The following is a 20,530-nucleotide window of genomic DNA, read 5'->3' on the forward strand; positions in this document are numbered from 1 at the left end:
AAAAACATATCTACTAGAAATATGGTTTGGAGTGTTGGGTCCTAATAAATCTCTTACAAGTTTGGATGATTGATGCCGCTAATTTTAACACTGTATCCACCTCTGAAATCACACGTTAAAACATGCGCGCGCATCAGGAAGCCAGGTGTTATCTGGCGGCCGCCAAATATTATGTAGCAGCCGCCAGATAAATATTTGGCGGCCGCCAGATATTATATAGCAGCCGCCAGATAAATATTTGGCGACCGCCAGATATTATACTAGTATATAGCAGCCGCTAGATATTATGTAGCGGCAGCCATATAAATTATGTGGCGGAAATATTTTGGCGGAAGCCATTATATAAGTGGCGGCCGCTAGATAAAATATTTTTCATATATGGCACCAACGGGCTTCCGTACATATACCGATTGGTGCAGACAGTATTAAAACAAGTTGTAAGTCTTTACAGAATAGATATGAACAAATTAAAAACTGAAAATTTTGATTTATTTCAATTTATGTCCGTTGTCATGACAAGATACGAAAATTCAGTATTGTCACTACTGTATACATTACATATTTCACATGGGTATTCCTTGTGACAAGAACTTTCTTTGGGGTACCACCAAATTTGACCTTTTGACCGTGACCTTGGAGTTTGACCCACTTTAACACAAAAATTACAAACTTTTACTTTGGCCGTAACTTTTGAATGGTAGATATTAGGACTTTCATATTTCACAAATGAATTTTTTGTAGCAAGACCTTCCATTGGATACCAACAACTTTGACCTTGACCTTGGAGATTTCTATACTTATGAGAAAACTTTAACCTTGACCATAACTTTTGAATGATAAGGGCTAAGGCTTTATATTTCACATATGTAATCCTTGTGAGAAGACCTTTCATTGGATACCAAGAACTTTGACCTTGACCTTGGAGTTTTAACTACTTTTAAAAACTTTAACCTTGGTCACAACTTTTGAACGGTAGATACTAGGATTTTCATATTTTACATATTTGTGGCAAGACCTTTCATTGGATACCAAAACTTTGACCTTTTGACCTTGGAGATTTCTCCGTACTTATGAAAAAAACTTTTACCTTGACCATAACTTCTGAATGGTAAGGGCTAGGACTTTTGTATTTCACATGTGATAAGACCTTTCATTGGATACCAAGAACTTTAACCCTTTGACCTCAGAGTTTTAACTACTTTTTAAAAACTTGAACCTTGGTCACAACTTTTGAACGGTAGATACTAGGACTTTCATATTTCACATATGTATTCTTTCAATGGATACCAATAACTTTGACCTTTCAATCTTGACGATTTCCGTTCTTATGAAAACACTTTAACCTTGATCATAACTTTTGAACGGTAAAGGCTAGGGTAATAATATGGGTAATAATATATTTAATTTACATTTTAGAAAAGGTTAATCTTCGTTATGTTGCCATACGGGGTCATCATGCAGTGTTTCACAAACATATCTTGTTCCTTATATTGAGAAGAGATAAGGCTTTTATATTTGACATGTGCATTACCTGTGACAAGGTAATTCCGAGCATGCTATGATTTCTTACCCCTCGATCTTGACCTTCACGATTGACCTTATTTAAAAAAAAAAATCAACTTCAATGATAATTTACAAATAAAAGACACATGACAGGGTGTTCATATTAGACACAATAAGTCATAATAATAACATCTCTCCCACAAAGACACCGAAAGTGGGGGACCACAATTCTTTGAATTTGCTTGTTTTGCTTTCCTTTGACTTGACAATGTAAATTTATGATGATTGTAAGCTGACTGAACTGTGGACTCCAGAAATTCAACTAATTCATAAAAGATGGATTTGTTACAATATATTCCAGATTCCTTCATAAAATACTTTTGATATAAAAGTATTTATAAAGCAAAATTTGCATTGAGTACAAAACAACTTATTGCAAACTATTGGAGGCTATATATATTTTTTATTTCTACATAAAGGCAAACAATGAAGTAAAATATCTATGCACTGGACAATGTCCATTTCATTTAATGGCCAATGCATGATTAATTTATGTCCAATGCACGGTGAATTGACTATCCTAAAGTAAAAACAACTCAAGGAAAAAAATTTAAACTAAGTTTGAAATGAAAATCTAATCTTTTTTTCAAGTTTCTTTACAATAAAATCCATCATTAATACCACGCTAGGCACTTAACGATTTTAAAAGGGGTCGGGAAACCTAAAAAGAAATCTAAAAAGGAAAAAAAAAATCACAAAAAAAAAATTATGGGGGTCTCCGGGTGAATCCTATTCTTTCATTTTGGTACATTTCGTTTAAATCTGGAAATTGTTAATGGTTGAACTTTTAGCAACAAATAGTGAGTATGAGGATGTGTGTCTGGGTGTATACTTGTGTGTTAGGGGATGGGACAACCAGCAAACAGTCCAATGAAAGAGAGATAACTCCAAAAATAGCAAAATCGCCTCCCTTGATGTCAAATATGACGTCACTTCAAAGTCATTCTCGCAGTGCTACACCATGACCAAACCAGTTACCAACAATCACTCTAATACATAATTCATTTGATATTAAAAGGATTTCGTTAACTGGAATTCCGATATTCATTGAAAGGACTTTTTGCTTTCGTTTTGGAGGTAAGTTCAAGTTGAGTTATTTTTGACCTTTTTGATTTTCACCCTCACTGTTAGGCCTAACCGTTTGGATTAGTCTTTCCAGAACACGGATATATTTGGAATTCATGAAAATTTATTGCTTATAGATGTCAGAGGAAGGTTTAAATTTTGAAGGTTGAATTTCAATCGGGGAAAGCAGCTTTTGCAACTAAGACTATCAAATAGTCCACTCTTTGCAAAAGTTGTGTCCCTTTGCTGGGTCCAAAAAAATCTAATCTAAATGAGACCCGTAGGGCACTTATTTAACATCCATCAAAAACCCTACAAGATGCATATTTTTTTTTATTCAGTCAAATGACAAAGTTACAATACCAGAAATTGAAATTTATAAAGGCTGCTGCGAGTGTGAGGATTCTTTGCTTTGGGGTTTTCCCCAAAGCCAAACAGCCAAGCAAGGGACTTTAATTTTTAAATAGGCCTATCTGAGGTTCTGTTCTAATATTATAACCTGTTTTTACACGGAATTTTCTATTTTAAAGCACCCGAAATATATAATTTGAAAATATGATAAGCTGTATTCCCGGATTCCCCTTGAAAAATACTCGGAACATTATGTTATCCATATGTAGTGTACTCCGAATGCATACCGTTACCATGACGCGTCGTAACTAATGTAAACAACATGGCGCATAAAAAGAAGTTTAGTAAGGAATCCTAAACTTTGTAATAAAAGCTTATTTAAGTGGAACTCAAAGTTTTTTCAACTTTCTAAAGCAGTTTTTTTATTTTCTTCTCCAAAATATTTGGGAAAAAAGGCAATAAGTGCAAAAAAGGGTAACTTAGGTTTTCATTTTTGGCTACTTTTGCTGCCTGTGTTTTGTTTTTTAATTTCAAGGCGATATTATGATGCATAAATTCATTGTGGGCCGCAATCTTCCGTACCAAATAAATCCTCTCTACATGATTTCTTTAATCTCATTGATTTTCAGAAGAAAATCAGTTGATAGGGTGTAGTAAAAAATTAATTTCAGTTCCCTGATACTAAAAAACACTTCAAAAATATCACGAATTTGAATAATTTTCGAAAAATAAACATAGTTTGTGCATAATTTTAACACGTTAAGAAAGCTGACCTTAATTTGACTTCAGATCCGATGTAATATTTCAATTTAACCTGAATATTTTGACATGACGCTTAATTTATTTGATACCAGTAGCACAAAATCGTTGTTCAAGATGGCCAACAGCTGTCCGTAACGTTTTCGCGCTCTTTTCAAGTTGGCCGTTATACGCCAATCAGCGCGCTCAAAATTGAACCAATCAGAAAGGGCGCAAAAATACAGGAGGGTATATATACAAGCCCTCCTGTAACCCAGCATCAGTCGCAAAACAACAGTGTCACGATGAACATCGCCTCCTTAGTATTCCTTCTCTCTTTGATTCCTGCTGGCCCGGTCACCATCCCGGAATGGCCAGACATGTATGAGTAAGTGCAGTCCTGAAAGGGAATTAATTAAAAAGAGAGAATATAGGCATATTAAATTTAAATTTGAAGAATATTTTTTTCCAGCGGATAATAGGCTAGCGTCATTAAAAATTCTCCTTAGATACGGTCGTAACCGTTGCGGACGTCGGTAATTTTCTCCCTTTGAATTCATTTCAAAAACAAAAATTCATTACAGCGATGTTCTCTAAGATCTTGTGAAGCTGTTTTGACATATAATTTTGCTTTATTTTGTCGTTTTTGTGTGTGTGTGTTTGGGGGGGGGGGGGGTGGGTTACACATTGCAAACATAAACATATGTAAATATGTGTACCGGTAAGTGTAAACTGGTACATAATATGTACATGTACATGTATTTATGTATTAAAAATTTAAAACTACAATGTATTTTTTTTATTTCAGTGCTGTACAGGGCATGTGGACAGAAGCAACTTGGCGCATTTCGGTAAGATTAGGCCTCGGCCATCTTTATCTCTATTTGAACTGTGGTATCTGATCTTCTATTCTCTTATTTCTGTCTCCTCTCTTTCTCAGCAAATGCTCTCCAGTGTGGACGAGAATGTCTTCCAACTCTCGGCCTCTCTCACCACCAGCAGCATCTGTGCCATGGACTCTCTGTCCACTTTTGCTATCACCATTATCGCGGACACTTATTCATTGTTGGTCGACATGTTGGACAATGTTGAGTTATGCTTTATTCAGTTTGGGGATCACGCCGTTAGTGTGACAGCTTGTGTTTTGGGGTACTGTGGCAACATTTTGGACAACATTTCATCACTCTTTGGACAATGTTTTGGATTCTTGGAGCAAGTTCTTTCGGTTCATAAACACTCTCTCTTCATTGATTTCACTTCTTCCTTCTCTACAAAAGACTATGTACGTTTGGGTGCTGGTTTCTCCTTTGTGGCTTTGTGTGTATCAGTTATTTGGATGGGACTTGAGATGAGGGAGCATCTAGGGCGGATGCACAGGGCAGTGGCCAGTCTGGGAGAAGGTTATTATTATAACCTTGCAGCTTCAATTTCTAATTATTTTTTTCTTTCTTTATATATTACGATGTCTGATATACGGTCTAATATATATTTTCACTCACTTTTGCAGAAAACAGACACCTGAGGATTAAATTGAATGCCGAGTTCAACACCTTAGAAGAAAGGCAGAAAGAGAATGGTAAATTTTGTATACTAGTAACTAATCAACAGTGAAAGTATTTTTTGAAGAAAAATGAAAATCAAAATAATTTTGAAAATAAATCATATAACTAACTGTGTGTATTTCCTTACAGAGAGAGCCCTGACAGAAACTAGACACAAATCCCAAGCCCTGTCCATGTGGTTAAATGTTTACACGGCCGAACTGTCCAGGAAGTAAGACCATTATCAAAATACTTTTTTTCAATGTATAAATGTATTTTATAATGTGTATACTTGAGAAATTTCTAATAGCTTAATTAAATATAACTTCCAAGATTTTATAATTTTTAGTATAGATCTCGCAAGATATTTTTAATTACCACTAGTACTAATCTAAGTATTTCTATTCCTTTAGGTTAGACAAGCAGTCTGCTGGACAGTTCGTTCGTAGATCCCTACAGCGCCAGAAGTTGCTATGAATGTCACCTTTGTTCAATTACTATGTTATTGTTGATTAAATATATGATTGATGTATTAACTGTGTGCTTGTTCGTTTCTATCAGTGCTTACACAAAGTGAAAGCAAAATGCAGACTTAATACTTAGTCTTTTGTCTTGCCAGAACCGTATTTTAATTCATTTTGTCTTCAATCTTATGCCTTTTTAAAAAATAAATAGCTAAAAACATGAGCTGAACATATTCTTGTCGACAAAGAGTACAGATGCTGTTTTCAAATTAAGGGGGGACCTATGTCCAAAAAGTATTTGTGAAATTTTCAAAACTTTGACATTTCTCTCCTGGCCACATGCTTAAGGTTTCGTCAAAGGTCAACATGTCTAAAAGATTATTTTTACGATAGCTCCAAAAATATGTGTGGTATAAGGTCAAAATGTTTACAGTTTATAATATATTATTGATGAATAGATTAGAAAGTATCACTTGATTACAAATATTTAAAAAAAAAAAAATTTTTTGAGAAAAATTGTGTCAGAAAATGTGCATATTTAAAAAAAAATGCACCTGCTTAATTCTGTTGCTTTTGTGAAAACCATCATTGCAGAAATAATATATGTTTAATTGAAGGGCAAGTTGGACGTGAATGGTCTCTGAAAGACTGTTATTGAAAGCATGACATGTATAAAGACAAGACCCTATAGAATCCGCCATTTGCAATGTACTTTCACTTTCAAGTCTTAAAATTTGGACAAAATAAACAAGGAAAACAACTTTCCAGAGGCTACCCAAGTCCAACTTGCCCTTCATTGATAAACATATTTTGTTCTGTAATGATGGTTTTCACTAAAAGCACGGAATTAATTAGGTGTATTTATTGAAAATATATGCATTTTTAAGGAGAATTTTTCTCAATTAATATTTTTTCCAAGTATCTTATTTATCAAGTGATACTTTCTATCTATTAAGCGATGAAAACTTTATAAACTGTAAAAGTTTTAACTTTATACCTCACATAGTTTTGGGGCTATTGTAAAAATAATTTTTTGAACATGTTGACCTTTGACGAAACCTTAAAAGAGGGTGTTGCAGAAACTCGTGATTATTCCCTATATATCGAGAAGAACATTTAGAGTGTATTCGATTAAGACAACCCGTGTCGCACTAGTGTTAAATATGCGCATGCTCACTGATTGAACTCTAGTAATCTAAATAAAATATCTCGTGTTGTTTAGTGTTTGTATAAGTATATCGGGGAAAAACAGTATATTCCCTGTACATGTGGTTTGTTCAGGACAAACAATTGATTAACAATCAATATCCAATAATCAAATAGAGAATAGCAGATAATTAAATATAAGACCTCAAAGCTGAAACTAATTGTTCAGCAAAATGTATTTTTTTTTTACAGATACAACATGTATTTTATAGATTATTTATTCTTGCAATATTTTTTAAACAAAAAACAAAGTAGAATAATAATGTCTTCACATACATACATGTCCATAGTATTAAATATTATTGTGACGCACCATCGTTTTAAAAGGGGGGGGGGGCAAGCCAGAGAAAAAAACCCCGAAACTCCTATTTAGTTAGAGGTGGAGGATGTAGGTCCCACTTCCTTCAGCATCAAATTTTATTCATACAAGACGACTTCACCCATGCTTGGCTTTACTGTAACGAAAAGGGAGAGGAAGCTATCGGTGGTCTTTCAACGAAGATTTCTTAAAAGTAAAGAGATGTTTGGGGGAAAAAAGTGTGGGGAGCGATTCCACCAGCTGCTACGTGCCTGTATTCTCTCCCCCGTAACATTTTGCATGGGGTATAATAATTGGTCAATGTAGTACCAGAGCTGACATTTTTCATTAATATAGTGTTAGTCACAGGATGTGAGAGACAAATATCCCTGGTACTTTTACCAAAAAATGTGACGCCGGTTGGAAAGAAAACTTGAGCTAATGTGTTTATTTCATGGTCTTACATGGCTGTGGATTTTAATTTTGAGTCTGTAAAAATAATGATCACTTTTTCAACTAAAATTATTCTTGAAAAAATACGCATGAAATGTTCAACAATTATTACGATTGTAATTAAAGGCTGAAAAGGTAATTTCTATATACTTATAACATTTATTGTAAACAAGAATCGGTTGGTTCTGGGGACCCGACCTCCATATTTATAAAGATTACATTGTAATATACATGCATGTAACTGTAATTGCTATCACATTTGATCCTGTAATTATCTTAAACTGCATTATTTATAATAATAATTTAACTTCATAAGGTAATTAACACGACATATCTATGATGCGATTGTTAAATTTTATTAGTGAATCAATATGCATCTTTTAGACATTTTTGTAATCAAGGGGCCCGTTTTACAAAAGAACTTACACCTAAGACCAAAATTTAATTCTGCAATTTTATTCTTCTTGAAAAGAATTTAGAATGTATCTATGGTAACAATTTCCAAAACAGTTAATTTTCAAAAAATTATAATCAACATAAGTTTTTAGTTTTAGTCGTAAGTTCTTTTTTAAAACAGGTCCCAGGGGTTCGGGCAACAATTATAAGCAGATTTAAAAAAAAAATGGATAAACTTCTTTATTTAAATATATAAACTGTCAATGATTACACAACAGTAATTTAAAGAGGTTGACCTAAAAACTAAAAAAAAAAAAAAAAAAAAGGAGGGATGTCAAAATTATAATGCAGACATTTTTCATTGACGTTGTAAATTTCTAATACAAACACTGACAAATTTATGCAGAAACAGTTTTCGCATTAACAATGCGTCTTCACTTCCCGCCATTTCTTTTACCTGTTACTCCAGGTAAACTGGGGAGTATACTCGCGTAACACGAGTTGATCACCCGTGTCGAAGAAAGGTTGTTTTATTTATATTTCCATTTCTAATTTTTTTCTCTGTGATAACTCTTTGAAAGTTGTCAGAGTTTATTTCTTGATAATTCTGCCGGAATGTAAATTAGGCAGGTCGATAGGTCAGGAGCTAAGGAGGCCTAATACGCATGCAAATCTCGTGCGCATCTGTCTCTGTGTCTGACGCTAAGGAGGCCAAATATGCATGTAAATCTCGTGCGGCTGCCTTTGTGTTTGACGTCAGTGGGCGAGTACTATTGAAATTAGCATGGAAGTCCTCGTGTGATTTAAGTCTATGTCTACATTTTAAAGTCTAAATCTACAATTTTATTTCACAATGAAATGGAAATATAAGGAATCACTGTCTAGTTTTGAGAGTATGCCAGGGACATCAACAATAGTGGGAAACATGGGATAATTTTAGCATAACGGGCAGTGATTCCTTAAACAACTCTAGTGACTCGTGTAACCCGTGTCGGTTAATCGAATATACCCTTAAATACCCTCGTTATGTCTAAATATAGATACAGCTATACGTAGAGGACTATGTTTATGGCGGGTGTTTCCTGCTTGATATACATGTAGCAAAACACTTTCGTCATTTTGCACGAAAAAGGTTGGAGCAACAAAAAGCACAATAGCTAAAGCAGCATTTTGAAAGATATATTGTAGACATCGCGCGGAAATAGTTTTCATGAAATAAAACTGTGTCCCATAATCACACTGTTGGTGCTACATCCAAGACATTATATTTATTTCAAATCAAATCTTGGCTACTAAGAGACCAGAATTGTTCAAAATTGCAATAGCTACAGTAAAACATAAATTTAAACAATACAATAAATTTACTTTCCAAGACAAAACTAAATAAAACATTAGTTTTAAGTCACAGCAAGCAAAACAATTCAATCCTGCATTTCTCATTTATACGTTATTACTCTTGACATTCCCTGTCTCTTTCGAAAAATATAATTACACTAACATTACAACTGGGGAAAAAAAATAAGAAAAACAAAATATGCAAAAATGATTCATTCCAGGATTCGAACCCATTCTCTGGTAAAAGTACTAGATGGAAGGCCACCAGCATATCCACTAGACCATTTCGGACACGGTTGTTTTTCAGCGTTATTTAATATACACATTTTGCATTTCATCTGGAGAATAATTTTTATTCAGTTTTTGCGTTTTTCAAAAATGTGCCTCTTTGAAACAAAAATCGGAAATGGCAGTTTTGAAGAAAATTTCTGTCTCTTTGTGTATATATCAAAATTATTCTGTTTCAAGGAGGCACTTTTTCAGAACAATGGGGATTCCCTATTAAAAAAACGGAAAATCTGATATGTTTTGCCGTGGGACTAATTTTCACATCATTTAATGGCAAATTGGAAGTCAATGCACAGCTTCCAAATATTGTTTGTCGTTGTGCTTTATATATTGTTGCATTTGAGAAAAAATAATACGAGTTTCTGCAACATGAAAATTCTTCTTTTAATCTGCTACACATTTAGGGAAAATAACAAAAGAACTGCAACACCCTCAAATTTTAAGGCATTAAAATTAATACCTTTATATGCTTATTTTTACACAAGAGCACGTGCAAAAACAGTGTGAAATGCTGAAAATAGATTATTTACAGACATTATTTTTCTACAGAATGATGCGTTAAAAAAGAACCAAAAATGTCCAATCACATTTAAAATCAACATGTAAGGGGTGTTAAGAAAGTTCGTTCCATTATGAAATATTTTCAAAGATTTTAAAGTAGTGCTTAACTTAAGAGATTAATTTTCAAGTCTGACAAAATCACAAGAGTGTGCTTAAGATTTAAAGCAATTCATTTCCAGCAGGAAATCATAGGATTGTTCTTTCATGTGAAAATATATATCTTGAAAATATATATCTTGAAAGCACCCGAATGATAGAAATGCTGGTCATTTTGAGTGAAAATAAAGGCTAATTTACTTTTGTTTCTTCATTGCTTATCTTACATCAGAAAAGCTGATGAGCGAAGGTATAACAACAATAGTTCACTTTTCAACAGAATCGAGATTTGTCATTTTGAAATTAATCACAGGTTTGATAATTTTTGCAAAGTATAATTTGAAAGGATGTTCTGACCTGTGTGCTTAATATATGTCACAAATATGCGTCATCCCTGATTTTTTCTGAACGGACATCATCTATTTTTATACCTGCCCTCCCTTTATTTATTCAACAACAGACGATTAAAACCTTATCAGTAGCAAGAATGGACTTTGTAAACATGAAATATCACAAATGGTAAATATCTCCTCATCGTGTTTCCTTTCGAAAATAAAAGAAAAAATGTGGAACGAACTTTCTTAACACCCTTTATTTAAATATTTGACTTGTATCTTTAAAATGAAGGCAAATTCATTGCAATTCTATGGTGGCATATTTCTGCCCCTTGTGTGCAAGTTATTTTTCTATCAGATATGTCGACATGCAAGATAGTTATGTCAACATGCAACATAACTTTGTTGACATGCAAGAAAATTGCAATCAAATAAATATTATAAAAAATCTTCAAAAATCTCAAATATTGCCCACATGTGACATCAAACATGCTAGATGCTACTTATTTATGTTAACATGCAAGATAAATATGTTGACATGCAACTTATTTATGTTGACATGCAACTTAGTTATGTTGACATGCAACTTAGTTATGTTGACATGCGAGATAAATATGTCGACATGCAACTTATTTATGTTGACATGCAACTTATTTATGTTAACAGGCAAGATGAATATGTTGACATGCAACTTATTTATGTAAACATGCGACATATTTATGTCGACATGCAACTTATAAGTTGCATGTCAACATATTTATCTTGCATGTCAACATAACTAAGTTGCATGTCGACATGAATAAGTTGCATGTCAACATAAATAAGTTGCATGTCAACATAAGTAAGTTGCATGTCGACATAAGTAAGTTGCATGTCGACATAACTAAGTTGCATGTCAACATAAATAAGTTGCATGTTAACATATCTAAGTTGCATGTCAACATATTTATCTTGCATGTTAACATAAATAAGTAGCATCTAGCATGTTTGATGTCACATGTGGGCCATATTTGAGATTTTTGAAGATTTTTTATAATTTTTATTTGATTGCAATTTTCTTGCATGTCAACATATTTATGTTGCATGTTGACATAGCTATCTTGCATGTCAACATATCTATCTTGCATGTCGACATATTTGATAGAAAAATAACTTGCACACAAGGGGCAGAAATATGCCACCATACAATTCATATTGGATGAAAAATTATAATGGAGCACAATTTAAGTATCACCCCATTTTTCTGCCGTATTTTTAACAATTCCGTCATGCATAACTGGCAAAATTTTAAAAAGTCTTTGTGTGAAAATATTGTAATTCATAAGTTTTGAAGAAATAAATCAACTTTTTATTTTAGTAAAGAAAAAAGTATACCTTCGTGATAAAATAAACAAGAAATATGAAGTTTTCTTTAATTTTCATACTCTTTTGTCATAAATATTGACCCTTGTGCACTAAGATAGAGGTACGTATAAGCACTGACGAACATCTGTATATTAAACTATTTTGCGGACAACAAGTATACTACTTTGATTAGTAACAATTTACACTGATATAATCTTTTCTTCTTGATACCGATCGTTCTACATACATTCCCCATTCCCCCCTTTTTTTCGCCGTCAATAACCAATACTTGTAGTACAATTAAATCGACTGATCAATAATAAAGCAATATAGGTACAAGTACATTTTTTAAAAATCTTATTTTAATTTTCATCGAGGAAAAACTATTAATGTAATGCTTAAATTACTTGTAAACATAATTATTTTTCCTGATTTAAGCCGCTTTTTTTTGCTGAATTTTATCTTTTCTTTTCGCATCATATATCAGCATATTATTGACGTATCTTTTCAAAACTTAAATTGCTATGAACTATCAACCAACGGAAGAGTATTAACAAACTCATTTACATTATAATTAACAATTATTAGTAATGAATAATTTTTCTTTTTGAAACTTGTGTATGTTATTGACTGTTTACAATGTTATGCCTAAATCACAAAACTTAGCAAAAGTCAACAGGTATAAAAGAAACGTCGCTATTGTGACCTCAAATAACGCTGTTATGACGCAGAACGACATAGGTCCCCCCTTAAAAGTACTAGTAACGTAATCATAACTGAACAATGAAAAGAGATTTAAAAATAACGCAAACAAACATTGCGATGAAAAAAGTGAAAAATTAATTCTTAACGCACATTACGGTAATTTTTACGTTAATTTTTCAGGGTTGTAGTTTTTCATTAAATTGAAATAAAACATTTTACATTTTGGTGTTCCTAGAGTATTGAAAATGCATATAGTTCCTACTGTGTATTCTAACGCGCGGTGACAAGGTTTCGCGTGTGTTATAGAAATTTGTCTATAGATTTCTAATGAATTTCATACGGAAAATTACACTGAATGTAATTATTGTACACTGTTGCACACATCTTTTTTTTTAATCTGATTTTTTCTGGAGAAAGCTTTAATTCCACAGTATCTCCGTAATGGTGCAAATATATTTTAAATACGGGCGATTGCAGGCAAAATAAATTGCTTTTACATTCAACTTACTTCTAATAAAACGAAATGTTTATTCACTGTCAACAACATAGCCTGTTAAACGCGAAAACCATGTAAAATAAATCTGCATGTTAACCAGTTGTTCTTCTCAGCATCCGTGACAGTTCACGCGTGATGTACCGAGACTTTCGCTTGAAATTTAGAATAACTAAATAGAGCAAATGTTGTTTATCAATTATTGAGTTGAATGGTATCAATAAACACCAAAAAATTAAATCATTCCATGTGATATTTTTATCGTAAATAGCGATATCTATGCGTAAAATAAAGGAATTCCTAAAAGATCCGTTCCTATAGATCCTAAATTCTCATTGGCTGTCCCAAAATAAAATCGATCAAGGTCAGTAAACATGGCGGAAAAATTTAAGTGGTGATGTTGACATACACGAAAAATAACAGATATATGGATCGTTCAATATATATTTTTGGATCGATTTATGTCTTGCATAACTACATTTTTGCAGCTAGTGAGAACTACTCACCCCGAGAGATCTTTCCAATAAGAACTACTCACCCAGACAGGTCTTTCCAGTGAAAAAACTACTCACCCAAAGAGGTTTTTCCAGTGAGAACTTCTCTAACTACTCATTCAGAAAGGTTTTTCTAGTGAGAACTAATCACCGACAGAGATTTTGATCCCAGTGAAAAAAACTACTCACCCAAAGAAGTTTTCCTGGTGAGAACTACTCATTCAGAGAGATCTTGCCAGTAAGAACTACTTATCCAGAGAGGTCTTTCTTGATGAGAATTACCACGTAGAGAGGTTTTTCCAGTGGGATATACTACTCACCCAGAGAGGTATTCCCCTTGAGAACTACCCATCCAGAGAGGTTTTCCCAGAGATAACTTCTCATCCAAAAAGCGAAAACTAATCATTTAAAAGGGTTTTCCCTGTGAGAAATACTGACCTAGAGACGTATTCCAAGTGAAAAACTACTCACCTATAGAAGTTTACAAGTAAGAATTATTCACTGAAGGAGATTTTACCAGTGAGAACTACTCACCCAGAGATTATCTTGCCATTGCAAAATAATTACCCAAAGAGGTCTTCCCATTGAAAAATACACACCAAGAGAGGTTTTCCCAGTGAGAAAAATTCACTCAGAGAGATCTTTTTAACAAGTACAACTCACCCAGAGAGGTTTTCATATGTGAAAAACTACTCAACCAGAGATGTTTTCTCAGTGCAAAACTACTCACTCAGAGAGATCTTTCCAGTGAAAAAGCTACCAACCAAGAGAGGTTTTTCCAGTGAGAAATAGGTCTTTCCAGAGAAAACTACTAACCCAGAGAGATCTTTCCTGTGAAAAACTATTCATCCAACAAGGGTTTCTCAGTGAGTTTCAAATCTTTTCAGTGAAAAGCTACCCACCCAGAGAGATTTTCCAAGTGAGAACAAGGTCTTTGCCATGAAATCTACAGAGATCTAGGTATTTGCAGTAAAATCTACAGAGTGAGAACTATTCCAAGTGAGAACTATTCACCCAGTGAGATTTTTTCCAGTGAGAACTATTCACCAACTACTTACTAAGAGAGGTCTTTGCAGTGAAAATTACTCACCAAGAAAGGTGTTCCAAGTGGAAACTGCAGAGAGATTTTTCACTGAAATTTAGTCAGAGATTTTCACAGTGGAAAAAACTACTCACCAGTAAGGTCTTTCCACTGAAAAAGCTTCCCACCCAGAAAGTTTTTTTTTCAGAGAGAACTTCAAACCCAGAGAGGTTTTTCCTGAGAGAAAACTACCCACCTAGAGAGGTTTTCCCATTGAGTATTACTCACCCAGAAGGTCCAAGGGAAAAATACAATACTCACCTTTAGAGATTTTCCCATGAGAATTACTCACCCAGAGAGGTCTTCCCAGTGAGAACTACTCAACCAGAGAGGTTTGCATATGTGAAAAACTACTCAACAAAAGAGGTTTTCTCAGTGTAAACTACTCATTCTAAGAGATCTCTCCAGAGAAAAAGCTACCAACCCAGAGAGGTCTGAGAACTACTCATCTAAAAAGGTCTTTCCAGAGAAAACTACCAACCCAGAGAGGTCTCTCCTGTGAAAAACTACTCAACCAGAGAGGTTTTCTCAGGAAGAACTACTCAACCAGAGAGATCTTCCCAGTGAAAACTACTCAACTACAGAGGTCTTTGCCATGAAATTTACTCAACCAGAGAGGTCTTTCCATTGAGAAAACTACTTGCCAAGAGAGGTCTTTCCCATGAAAAAACTAATCATCCAGAGGGCTTTTCCAAGTGAGAACTATTCACTCAGTGAAATTTTGCTAGTGAGAACTACTCATCCAGAGATATCTTACCTACAGAGGTCTTTGAAGTGAAATCTACTCACCCAGAGAGGTGTTCCAAGTGAGAAATACTCACCTTAAGAGGTTTTCCCAGTGAGAACTACTGACACAGAGAGGTCTTCCTAGTGAAAAACTACTCAACCAAGGAGGTCTTCCCATTGTAAAATACTCACCTTGAGAGATTTTCCCAGTGTGATTTATTCACTCAGAGAGATCTTTCCAGTGAAAAAAATACTCACCCAAAGAGTTATTCCCAGTGAGAACTACTCACCAGAGAGGTCTTCCTATTGAAATCCACTCACCCAGAGAAATCTTTCCAGTGCTTATCTTAATGAGCAGCACTCAACCAGATATCTTTTCAGAGTGAGTAGTTGTCACTAAAGTAAGTTTACCAAATGGAAACTTACATTTATTTATTTCAAATTCATGAATCTCTATTGTAGGGTGATAAAAAAGGGAAAAAAGAGAAAGAAAAAATCTTTATAAAAAATAGTACAAGGCTCCATATGACTCTTTTTAATATATAAGCATCATTCGGTTCTGTGGATTCAAGAATGGTAAAATCATATGACTCAAAAGAGTAGGTAAGATAATTATTGGGGCCACTTTTCTTTAAAACAACACAGCCAAGATGACTTGGGTAAGTGTTCTGTTCCTTGGACCTCTTGTTTATTAGTTGTATGTAGACAATCATTATGCCAGTTTTTTAACAAAGTAGATTTTTTTGTATGATGATGAGAAAAATGATCCCAATAACAGAAGAAGAGAAACAATTTGTTCTGAATTGGTGACTAATTGCTAAGCCATAGAATAAAAGAATTTGAAATTAGTTTCTTTAGTTGGATTTGAGGTTAATTGTTTAAAATTACCATGGGTTGCTACCAAATTTGCCTACAGTTGCTTACACAACTCAATTTGCGACTATTAATGAACCAGAGGATTCAATGAAAGTAAAGCTATATATTCCCTGGAAGTAAATCAATTTTATTACAGTTCTTCTGTATTGAATATGAGACAGAGATTCCTTCATCTGTCAACTAGCTGTGATCCCAAAGGCCAGAATTTGAACTAGCTTGATTCTGAAATAACTTAAAATGCTTGCATATTAATTATTGCCCTTGATCCTGATGTGGAAAAAATTATATTGTGACCACTCCCACAGCTTAGGGCAATGCTCTGAACAAAATAGAATCCTCACTACCTGAGGTCATGTTTGAATATCAGTATCACCAATCACATCCCAGTACTCGATCAGATTTTGGAAGACCCAACCCACTGAATATGTTAACTGACCATGGCCATATGTTGGTTTTGAGATTTTTCAATTTTTTTCCCCTATATCCCCAAACATGTAAAACTTTTATTCTCTTGCTGTGGCCTTTACCCTGCTCGTAAAGACCATAATTTTAATAACTCTCTACCATCAACTCATTCATGTCCATAAGAGGGAAAGACAACTCTTCAATGGAGGCTGCATGAATTTGAATTTCACTTAAGAATGATTGCATCATTACATTAATACCACCATGGTCCTGTTCTATGGTATCCTTGCAATGCCAGGGGTCCTGTGTCAACACGGGTCCAGCCAGGAGTTCTGTTTCAACACGGGTCCGACCCAGGGGTCCTGTGTCTTCAAGAGTCAGGCCAGAGGTCCTCAGTCAACATGAGTCTGACCAGGGGTCCTTTGTCAATATGGGTTCGGCCTAGGTGTCCTTTGTCAACACGGGTTCAGCCCAGGAGTTCTGTGTCAACACAGGTCTGGCCAGGGGTCCAACAGCAAAGTGTTGACTCAGAACCACTGGCATTGCAAGGATTCAGAAAGTAACACAATCATCTAATAATAAGAGACAATTGTTTCTTTTCTGTTACAGAGTTTAATCAAGAAACATTAACAAATGTTAAAATTATCTACTCTACTGAATATACATACATTACTGCAAAATGTATATAAGATTCATCCTTTAATTAGTATCTCTAAGATGTAAACATGAAAGCACTGATTGAGAGACAGTTGTATTGTCACCTGATGAAAAATAAATAAATGGAATATCAACCTACCAAGGTGAACACTGTATTGCACAGATGAAATATCAATAATTTTTTATCATTGTTCAAAAAATAAATAAATTAAATACATGTAAAATAAAAGATTAGTAAGTAGTAAAGCAGTATACATTTTCTACATAAAAGTTACATCATATCATCATTAAAACCCTCAGTGTTAAGCAAAATGATGTAAATAATTCATTTTTGTTTTTAGTATATCAGTATATAATTAAGCAACAAGAAAAAAATTAGTTTATTATACCACATTTATGCTGTATGTGTGAATGCAAAATGATTGAAATTGCAGTAACTACAAACATTTAATAATATGTTTACCCCCAAAATTATCAATGTTTAAACATTCACTTTTTTGACTAAGCATTTCAGGCACATGGTATATATTTTTTTAAGTGAGTACTTTCAATTATAATATCTGGACTACTGTTGGTTGCATGGTAGCTGTTTGGTTGTGGCTGGATTCAACAAAACATAAAAATCATTGATAATAGAATACATGTGTTAATAAAACTCCTTTCAAAACTTGAGCAATACAAATGTATTTTAATTGAATTTTAAAAAAATAATAAATGTTTAGCAACTAACCCCTCCTTATGAATCATGTTTATAAATTTATATACTTCAAATTTGTAATCCTTACTCTTTAATTTATAATTTTAAATGTAAATATTTTCATGCAACAATTTCTCTAAATGTAATTTACATAATAAGTTTTGCATGTTCTATAGTAGGAAATAAGTTTTATTTACAACGTTGCTCTTTAAAAAATAGGTCTAATGAGATGTGATAATCAGAATTTATAAGGTTTATCTATAGAGATTCTAAATATTGCACCGATTACTGTAGATCACTTAATTTTCGCGACACCTTATTTTCGCGAGATAGTCATTGACTCAGACAAAATTTTAGAATTGTGATCATTGCTCTATATAACCTTAAGGAATACTATTATTTGTGAGAATGAAATTTTCACGAGAATACCGTCTCGCGAAATTACGTGAAAATAAAGTTCTCGCAAATAAAAAGTGATTTACAGTATTTTAAAAATGAAATGTAGCATACTGAAATAAAAGAACAGCTGAAAGTATACACTATATATAGAACAGATAAAAATAAGTAGAGAAGTAAAGATACCACTTTTTCACTTAGAAAATGATTTTTGTATGTTATATAACAGATGTGCCTGTATTATTAAATGCCTGTGATCTATTTTTGAGAAGAAAATGTTTAAAGGTTTTCCTATTCATACTCATGTAAAAGGTTTCACAACCCTCCTGAACAAACTTGAATCTATTAACTACCGTATACTGTATACAGGGTTATTTTTGCCCCGTGTTATTTTCGCCCTCTTGTGCTTGCGGACAAGTTAGCCCCGTTTTAAATTCGCCCAGTCATAGTTCTGTTTAAGAAATTATGCACCCCATTTTAAATTCGCCCAATCAAAAAGGGGCGAAAATAAAACGGGGGCGAAAATTTCCCTGTATACAGTATACTCGCCTATAAGTCGGTTGTATTCAATAAGCTTATATTCTAGAAGGACTGACTACATAAAGTTCCATTCTTTTTATAGCTCGCCTATAAGTCGGACACAGAGTTTTGGACCAGAGATTGACTCCCAAAAAACCGACTTATAGGCGAGTATATACGGTACCCTTGAATACTTTTTTTTAATTTTGATTTTAAGATTTTAATTTCTTCCCCTATTTATACCCACATAAATATTTGATTGCCCATAGTGGCCCCTCCTTATCTCCTAGGAGTAAGATTAGAATCTACACTATGTCAAAAAGCTTTCATGTGTCTCAGCTTATCTAGCCTAGTGGTTCTTGTAAATGAGAAAAAGATTTTTAAAAGACCCCACCATTTTTTTTTTTTTTTTTTAAATGATCTCCCCTTGGAAGAGGCAGTGACCCTTCATTTGAACACATTTGAATTTTCTTTCCTTAAAGATACTCTGTACCCGGTTGAAACTGCACCAGTGGCTCTGGAGAAGAAGATAAATGTAACAAGTTTACAATGACCCAACAAAGACAAAGTACAAATTTTGCTCAGAAAATCTCACTACATTTAAGAAAATTGTAGAGTTTTGAATTTTTCCTATTTCAGTAAGGAAAAAAAATGACTGGCTGATAAGTGGCAAGACCATTCATATAGAAACTCCTGAATTTTGTACCCACAAATTACTGACCTTAATTCTAATGATTTGTGCATTAATTTTATTTTACAATCAAACATATAGCTATTATACCCAACATTTAAACAGACACAATAAACTCTGGGTTAACGAAAGAGAATCCAGCAAACTCAGTTTGATCCAAGTTCATGATGAACAGTTTGTCTGTTGGTGTCAGTTTGGGGGCTTCACTGGTAAACTCTCTGTCGAAATTACTGACATCTTTACGGCTTTTCTGTAAATTGAAAATAACATAAATGTGAGATATTGATATGAAATGGTACCAAGAGAAATGTTTATCAGCTTGTGGAAATTGATTTATGTTTACAGTGATTGTATTGGTCAAAGAACTAAACAAACAGATTTCTTGATTTTTCAATAGTTACACACAATAATGCAAATTAAGGCTGGATTTCATTAACAAATAGCTCCAAATCTTCATAAAGTCTTTTTCTTCCCATTGTCACTTTTTTTCATAATTTCATGACACTATATACATGTATAAATACACTTTTGTAAAAAAAAAAAAAAAATTTGCTTCAAATACAGTGAAAACTGTCTAATCCGACACCTGTGTAATCCACTACACTGTAAATTCGGACATTAAATTTCTTTCCCATTTTACTAATTTATTTTACACTTTGCAATCCGGCACACTGTCTATTCTGACACAAAATTCGTCTCTCCCAGTGCTTGTCGGATTAGACAGGTTTCACTGTATAATAAAAAACAATTTACCCT

General features: G+C 33.6%; 2 protein-coding genes across 4 annotated transcripts in view; one reads left to right on the forward strand and one right to left on the reverse strand.

Moving 5' to 3' along the window:
* The first annotated feature begins 2,509 nt into the window (after window positions 1–2,509).
* Window positions 2,510–5,794, forward strand: LOC134279483 (uncharacterized). 2 transcript variants are annotated; one of them, XM_062761892.1, is made up of 6 exons: window positions 2,510–2,640; window positions 4,526–4,568; window positions 4,658–5,117; window positions 5,225–5,293; window positions 5,409–5,490; window positions 5,672–5,794. In XM_062761892.1, exons 2-6 carry the CDS (start codon window positions 4,539–4,541, stop codon window positions 5,733–5,735), a joined length of 705 nt encoding a protein of 234 aa, XP_062617876.1. In that variant the 5' UTR covers window positions 2,510–2,640; window positions 4,526–4,538; the 3' UTR covers window positions 5,736–5,794. The 2 variants fall into 2 exon arrangements, with proteins under 2 accessions (XP_062617876.1, XP_062617875.1); XM_062761891.1 differs by lacking the exon at window positions 2,510–2,640 and adding an exon at window positions 4,009–4,105.
* A 14,023-nt stretch (window positions 5,795–19,817) lies between these two features.
* LOC134279499 (calcium-dependent protein kinase C-like) overlaps window positions 19,818–20,530 on the reverse strand; it is a 55,794-nt gene continuing 55,081 nt past the window's right edge. For both annotated transcript variants that reach the window (XM_062761910.1, XM_062761909.1), the window contains one exon: window positions 19,818–20,024. In XM_062761910.1, the coding sequence (XP_062617894.1) occupies window positions 19,872–20,024 (153 nt within the window). In that variant the 3' untranslated portion in view covers window positions 19,818–19,871. The remainder of the gene's footprint in view (window positions 20,025–20,530) is intronic.

This window comes from Saccostrea cucullata, unplaced genomic scaffold (assembly GCF_032062105.1).
Source record: "Saccostrea cucullata isolate Sc308-1 unplaced genomic scaffold, CSIRO_AGI_Scuc_v1 ctg97, whole genome shotgun sequence".
Classification (NCBI taxonomy): Eukaryota; Metazoa; Mollusca; class Bivalvia; order Ostreida; family Ostreidae; genus Saccostrea; species Saccostrea cuccullata.

Bases quoted from the DNA above. Each gene is read 5' to 3' on its own strand.
- LOC134279483 (XM_062761891.1), top strand. From the start codon at position 4,023: ATGAACATCGCCTCCTTAGTATTCCTTCTCTCTTTGATTCCTGCTGGC. The intron at 4,106-4,525 runs GTAAGTGCAGTC...TTTTTATTTCAG, and splicing joins GAATGGCCAGACATGTATGA to TGCTGTACAGGGCATGTGGA. The intron at 5,294-5,408 runs GTAAATTTTGTA...ATTTCCTTACAG, and splicing joins AGAAAGGCAGAAAGAGAATG to AGAGAGCCCTGACAGAAACT.